This window comes from Montipora foliosa, chromosome 2 (assembly GCF_036669935.1).
Source record: "Montipora foliosa isolate CH-2021 chromosome 2, ASM3666993v2, whole genome shotgun sequence".
NCBI lineage: Eukaryota > Metazoa > Cnidaria > Anthozoa > Scleractinia > Acroporidae > Montipora > Montipora foliosa.
The window spans coordinates 14,015,386-14,022,885 of record NC_090870.1 but is presented as its reverse complement, the minus strand read 5'-3'; the positions used below and the strand labels follow the sequence as shown (position 1 = coordinate 14,022,885).

General features: G+C 39.3%; 2 protein-coding genes across 2 annotated transcripts in view; both read left to right on the top strand.

Annotated features, from left to right (window-relative positions):
* The window catches only part of LOC137991206 (golgin subfamily A member 6-like protein 6), a 16,110-nt gene extending 12,461 nt beyond the window's left edge, over positions 1-3,649 (top strand). Inside the window, exons 3-6 of the mRNA XM_068836321.1 lie at positions 555-671; positions 1,865-2,011; positions 2,434-2,775; positions 2,889-3,649. Of these exons, the coding sequence (XP_068692422.1) occupies positions 555-671; positions 1,865-2,011; positions 2,434-2,775; positions 2,889-3,461 (1,179 nt within the window). The 3' untranslated portion in view covers positions 3,462-3,649. The remainder of the gene's footprint in view (positions 1-554; positions 672-1,864; positions 2,012-2,433; positions 2,776-2,888) is intronic.
* A 2,895-nt stretch (positions 3,650-6,544) lies between these two features.
* LOC137992520 (tax1-binding protein 1 homolog A-like) overlaps positions 6,545-7,500 on the top strand; it is a 3,427-nt gene continuing 2,471 nt past the window's right edge. The window contains exon 1 of the mRNA XM_068837891.1: positions 6,545-7,500. This exon is cut by the window's right edge and continues 2,471 nt beyond it. Coding sequence (XP_068693992.1) covers positions 6,745-7,500 — 756 coding nt within the window. The 5' untranslated portion in view covers positions 6,545-6,744.

The following is a 7,500-nucleotide window of genomic DNA, read 5'->3' as shown; positions in this document are numbered from 1 at the left end:
AAAAGAAAGTATCTGCCTAAAAATAGAGTTCAATTCCGGGAGGATTAGTTTGGTACATCATCATAGCCGCAGAAAAGAAGAAACTATAGTTTAATGGCCCCTGTATCGCGAGGTCACTGGTTCAAAACCCGTTGAAGTCCTCAATTTTTCAGGCTTCTCTACGCAATTGCTAAAATTGCGTTCATAACTTCGAGGATCATAGCTTCACTTGATTTCACATCCGCAGTTCAATATATGATTCATTTCATATATCATTTCGTTCTTTAAGCAAAGTTGTTCGTGGAGTTGTTACGGCTTTGCCAAAGCTCTCCATTAAGTGCAGTGTAATTGTGAGTCAGGATGTAGGTGACCTACAACCATGGTTCCCGCAACACCAGAAAGTCTTAATCCTTCTTTGCTAGAAATCAGTACAAAGGCAGCCGTTTATCTCAGCCATCTTAAGACCTTACACTTTGGTCTGGCCATATTTTTAAAACCACGACAGCTGACGTTAAAGTCCAGTGCTCTTCAACCGATGCAAGTGAGTCCTTCTTTTCTTTCGTTTTTTGCATTAGGTTAAGTATGAATCTACTCTGAGAGAAAAGAACAAACTCCTGCAAGTGACTAAAGAGATGGAAACGAAAATCAGAAACCTACAGGAAAAGCAGATCGAAATCTTCAGGCATAGTTCGGTAAATTATTTTTTTGTTCTAGGGTACAAAGTTGAACACGGGGATAACTGAGTTGAAAGAGATAATTTGCTTTTAGCCCTTTCTATATCAGCCCTCAAAAATCTATATAATACGAATTTGATTGTGCTTTTGTTACTTTTGCCATACAAATTCTAACAAAGCATTAGAATGCAAAGAACCATAGTTTATGTTTAAGTCCTGTTTGAGGTTTGCAGAATGTGCAGCCGTGTTTATGGAAACTAATAATTTAATAAACATTTCAGCATTAAGAAACGTATCTGGAAAGATTAAAATGGTTATTCATGTACAGACTTTGGCAGCGTGGAGTTCGAAACGACAGGAGACAAATTCAGTCGGTGATCATTGTGGGGGGAAGATCTGAAAGAAAAATCAAAGAACTAACCAATGGACCACGTCGCCACTGCACAAAAGACTGATCCAGAATTGGTATAGCGTTTTGCCAGTGTGATCCCACCGGGTTTCACTGAAACACTTTCCATAATGTTACGTTGGGGCAATTCAATCCTAAAATCTGATTGACTCAGGTACTAGACTGACCTTTTGAGTGATGGTTGGTTAGTAGCGTCACTATTCTGCATTAATCGTTCTAGCAATGTGACCAGGGCCGTAGCCAGAAAAAAATTATGACTGAGGTAATGTCCATGGTTAAATTCTCTTCGTAGGTTTTTTTGGGTGTTTATGATGGTTACATTTTAAAGACAACAGCGGAATCACGCTTTATTTAAAAAATCATGAAAAAATGACTGAGGCAAGTGCTTCGGTTTTCCTGATACTGGCTACGGCCCTGGGGTCCGTTTCTCGAAAGTCCCAAAACTTTAATTAGAGGCTATTTTCGGGTTTCTCAATTCCCTCTGTATCTCAAGAAAGGAGAGGATTTGAGTCGTCAAACTTCACAGTCAGTTTGCTTTTTGTTACCTTGAAAACATGCCAAAAGATCGGCTTTCCTGAACAAGCGGTTGGCAGGTTCAAAATGGCTTTTCGGGGCCGAAATGTTTTCGGGACTTTCGAGGAACGAGCCCCTGGTGACAGATCTATTGTTATATGATCCACCTCGTTAACTACACAGCTCCCACGACCTTCCTGTGGCTTAGTGGAAGTTAGTAATTCATGTGTCCCTGAACATATAGTCGTTAATATCCTTCTGAAAAGAGTGGTTTCTTCTTCTCTAACAGCATGTGGAAAAGTCTTCCGAAAAGAGCGAGGAAACTGAAAGGCTCAAGCAGCTAATGTCTGAGAATTCTTCTTTAAAGCAGCGAACATTCGAATTACAAAGTCATCTTAAAGAGTTGCTCGAAAAACTAAAAAATGACAAAGACAAGGTGACCCATTTAATTTGATATAGCATCGATCATTTATAGCTGTTGTCCGGAGGAATATGGTTGTTTATCGGTGACAGTGGCACACGATCCATAGATTGTAACTCCCACATCTCTCCTTGCACATATAGTAGTATCATTTCCTCCTTATTTAAAAGAGGTTACCAAACCAGGCAAAGGGTTTTCAGTGAAGTCAAGCCAAGTACTCCGTGTCAAGAGCCCTTGAATGGCTTAAGATGTTTATCAATCAAATTTGATGTACAAAGGACATATCGTAAGATGCAATAACTTCGATTTTGTTTACAGGAACGTGTAGTACTAGTGAACAGTGGCGTAATACTAATGAACCCCTTTCTTCCTTTTAGTTTGCAAAGAATGTTGTCATGCCATTGGAACTCACAGCATTGAACAAACCTTTTTTGTAGGCTTCTTCTCTCGAGACGAAACTGTCCTCACATAAACCCAAAAGCTCAAAGAACACCCAGGACTTACAAGAAAGATTCGCACACACTGGCAGAGTTCTATCTGCTTCTAAAGGAGATCTGGACCCGGATGCGCTGAAAAGGATCGAAAAAGAAGTCATTTCCATTGGTCAGATTGTAAAGACTCAGTTTGGAAAAGGAAGCATGAGTCATGAGCGCTACACTTCAACCAATGAAGATTTGGGACGGGTTACTAAGCTAGAGGTGGAAAAGAAAGAGTTAGAACTGAAACTGAAAACAGCAAGGGAAGCCATGAGCGAATACATCTCGCGGTTGAATGATAAGGTAAGTGATATGTGGTTTCGCAAGGCGGCTATGATATATGAACATTTAACAAATTCTGTTTGATACTGAACACTTATCATTTTATACAGAGTACTTTTCTCTTTTGCTTTCAGATGGAAGATGTAAAGAGTATGACTGGAATGTCAGATGAAATGGTCCTGGAATTACACACTAGAAATAACAACCTAAAAAAGAGTCTACAGACTCTGGAGGAAGGACAGAAAGCTTCTCAATTACAAACTGAACAACTGCGAAAGCAGAAGGCAGCGCTTCAAAATCTGATCGGAGGCTTGTGTCGGGACGGAGAGATTGCAGAAAGCAAACACGACAGCGAGATCAAGCAACTGGCTGGTGATTCGTACAGCTCGCAATCAAGCTTTCTGGAACAAAAATACGAGAGTAGAAGCGACGAGCCAGCCGGCATGTCATATAAACCATCATCAGGCTATTCGAACCAAAACTTTGAAGGCAACTTCGCAAGAAGCTCCTATAATAGATATGGAGATTTTAAACGAAGTACTGAGGCAAGGTACACCTCTGTTAAGGATATCAAGAAAACACACGACACTGAGACGTCTCGAAAAGGATCAAGAGTGGATCAGTTTTCCGTTGGGTTTGATGGTCATCCGAGCAGCTACTCGACCTTTGAATATGAAGACTTGAGCCAAGTTGGTAGTCAATTCTAAGAAAATAACTGGTACCAGGTTTCTTTACCATAAATGATAGATGTGGTTAAGACATTTAATTGCGAGTTTTAAGAAGGCGAGGAGGAACATCAAAGATTATTTAACTGGTCCAGGCCCTGGTTGTTGAAAGGTCGGTTAACTTTATTCAGGCAATAAGTAATTGTCTAGAGTATAGAGCGTTTACAATCACGTGACTAGATCGAATGGGTGCTAATTTGATGAAACAAAATTTGCATAAAAATTAGTTCAATTTTCATAGGATTAGTTTGGAAACCTGGCCGCCGTTTCTTTGTTTTGGAACACCAATAATATAGAATATACTTCACGTTAAAGGTTGGCCAAGGATCTCATACACCGCGTTTACTTTGCTTTTCTCAGAGTGTGCGTATTCACGGTTACGAGATCAAATTAATCCTTTGAACGGAATGAAATTGTGGCCCACTGACCAGTTATCAGTGCGTTATCCATACGATGGAGTTATACGGCTTTTGAACAACTTGGGTAATCCCGATAGGCCGATAGTTCTTTCAAGCGCAGGAAAAAGTACGTCTTATCCAGAGCATCCAGGGGCTGAACCAAACTGCGGTTCGAGTTCGAAAAGGTTAAAAACCATTTCACTCAGGTGCAAAAATCGGCAAAGCACTGAAATGGCTATGGCACGGTACCAATGATCGGGATGAAGAGCACACCTACAGAAATGAGCTGGATACCCGTAAAATTGCCGGCTTGAATGCCTCATACTCCTTTCGTCGATTACGTTTACACATTAATGTAATCTACTCGAAAAGAGTAGATTAAAAGAAGCGGCTGGTAATCGAGCCTATAACTAGCAACAATTTAACAATTCCATGAGCGCGCATTGGGTATACATAAAATGGTAAATAGGCAACAAGGCGGTTAGAGCCGAGTTGGAGATAACCAGTCTCATATCCAACTAGCGCGAATGGAATAATTGTTTTATTAAATTTTCTTTAATTTAATTCTGAACGCTCGGATACTTGTTTTCGACAAAGTTTTCCGGGAGATTTCCCCTCTAGAGTGTCAAAACGCGTGTAAAATTGAGAAAAGTCTAGTAATACGTGACATTAATGAGCTAAAGCGCGCGCGTTTCTGAAACGCGGACGGCAACCGGAAGTGAGCTGTTTTCCCTTTTAACATGTCTTCACACAATTGCATTTACATTGCAAAGTATCTTTTCTCCATTAGAAATGATTAGTATGTAAACCTGGGAGACACCACTGACCTTGCACGCAAAATGTTCTCTTCCGGTTGCCGTCTGCGTCTCAGACAAGTGCTTGCTTAAGCCCCCTAATGGGGAACGATACGTTTGCAGTAAAAAAACGCTGACTTAAATAACCAGTTAGATGTCACTTTTGTTTAAGATTTATTGTTATCTTTGTTGTAAATTTAGTTACTAGTTACTTTTCTTTCAGTAAATGTTTTATATAAGATCCCAAGTTTGTTTAACCGTTACTTCTGAAGATGTTTAATTTATTAAGGCATACGAAACGTCAAGTCATATCAAGTCGCATTCATATCACTGCTGTGTTTGATAATTTGCTTATCACGAAGGAAAAAATGTCCGGAAGCAATATCATTTATGACACATATACGCTCACTGGAGACTAATAGGCTTTATAAAATAATTAGGATAGTACGTGCACTCTCATTGGTCAATAACTGTGTTTAGATGAGAGTATGGAAACACGGCTGTGACATCACACGAATTTTGATTGGTTGTGTTGTCAGACGCGCGTTTTTGATTGGCTGGTAGGAAATATGAGCGTGTAAAATCTGTTTCAATCTAGAAGTAAAAAACCCAAAATTTTCCTTCATTTGTCGAATTATCTTTGAGAAACATTTTATAAAAGAAATAGAAGCCTTTTTTCCGTGTTTCCATAGCCTCATCTAAACACTCGGGGGAGTTTGGAGAATTTTCGACAGTTATGCGTCTCGGATTTGCATAACTGTCTCGAATTCTCCCAACTCTCCTCGCGTTTACATGAGGCTATAGAAACACGGAGAACGTCCTCTATTGCTTAGTAGGAAGTACTACAGTAAAACCCCTTAGCTGTGACCAAATCTAGTATTCTTGAATCCATGTAATTTTCGTCCAGCCAATTAGATCACCTCTTGACAACTACTGAGTATGCGTAGTATTCAATAGCTTCCATTCACTTTCCTATAGGTGCAAATCACAGAACACTCTTTTCTCCCTTTCTCTCTTTTGTACATTTGGTAATTGTGTTACCACTGTGTGCATAAAAGGAAAAGGACAAAAGACTTAAGGAGAACTATGGAATCTTGTGTTAAATATCTATCAATAAGTTCGACGACGACAAAAACGAAACATCTGCGTCTCTTTTTTTAAATAGAAACCTCGGATTTTGTTTTATTTAAGCCTTAAGAAGATATTGCACTCTTGTTTTTTGCCAACAAAGCAAAGCTCATTACTTTTTTATAAACCTTCAGAACAAACAAAATTGAGGCGAACCACAAACACACTGTCTAGTTATCCATTTGCACTACAGTGGGCTGCAAGAAGGCGCGAAGGTGTAGCGAAAATAAATACAGTCAAAACGGATTTATGCTTAATTTGAACCATTTTGCTTCAGTGAACTAATAATCAACATCTACACTCAAAGTTCATTTTAAAAACTAGCGTGTCAGCGTGGTTGCAAGTCGGAGGAAAACTGTACACCACAGAATGTTATGATAACCGCACATCCACAACTTTTTCATACGAAAAAGTAATAAAGAAAAGCTCCATTGCTCCACTTAAAATACCGATTCCAATTTTCGTGTAAGTGGTTGAATTCACTACGGAAGTTTTTTGTCCAAAATATTCAGCTAGGACCCAAGTTAAAATTAGAACTGAAAAAAAGAAAGTTCAGGGAAATTTTATAATTGAGGAATTACATTATATTTTGTCTCCACGGGATATTTTACGCAGACCCGGTAAGACGCAAATCGCATTCTTAATTTTTGACAGGTATTTTGGATTTGAAATAAAAAGCGACGAGGAATGTGAAACACTTTGACTGTAAACAAAGTAATCGCGCACCTGCCATGGAGTGGCAGTTAGCGCCAAAATGTCATTAGAGGCAACGTTATTGTGAAATTGAGGAAAAAATCCTTTATCTTGACCAATCCAAAGTACTTCAAGGACATGTTTGCTGGTGTACATTTGTGCAGAAATTGCATCACAGCCAATACTTAAATTTTCTCGATTATTTATTATCTTCCTGGGGTTTTAACTTTGAAACAGAGTCAGAAAAACGCCATGGAAAGAAAAAGCAATCCGCATATTGGCGAAGAAAGTATATTGCGCAGTGAAAAAGTCAGGCTTACGGCCATAGTGTCGGCGACCAGTGGAAACGGAAACAAAACAAAGGATTCCTCGTGCCAAACTGAAATTGAAGAAATTGTTGAGAAACAGCAACCGGGGTTCGAAGAATTGATGGAACACGAAAGACAACAGATGGAAAAAGGTTTTATCGAGCAGAAAAAAGGGCTCGAAGTTCGGCTGAGAAATGATTACAATGAGGTGCTCAAGGCAAAGGACGAAGTTATACGTGTATTAACAGAGGAGAAGGATTTCTTCAGAAATGAATTACGTGATTTAAGAAAATCATTCGATTTATTTACTAAACACGTCCACCGGGATGCATTTAAGCAATTAGGTCGAGACGGGGAGAGAAAACTGGGAACGAAGTTTCTGCAAGAAGATAATGACTCGCGCTATTATCATGACAACTACGTTGGTGACAACGGGGAATTGCTATCTGTTTTACGAAAACAAGAAGAAATTTTATTGGGATCGTTTGAACGAGAAAAAGCTGCAATGATACTTACATTTGAACGAGAGAAAACTGCCTTGAGAGCAGGCGTGGAAGAAGAATGTGAAGAAAGATACGCTTTCGAGCGTGCGTATTTGTTGCAAAGCATCGAAGGGCTAAAAGAAGGACTGGACTGCTTGAAAATACAAAAAAATGAACTTGCCAAGATATTTGAAGGCGAGAAGAACGCTTTGGAGGTC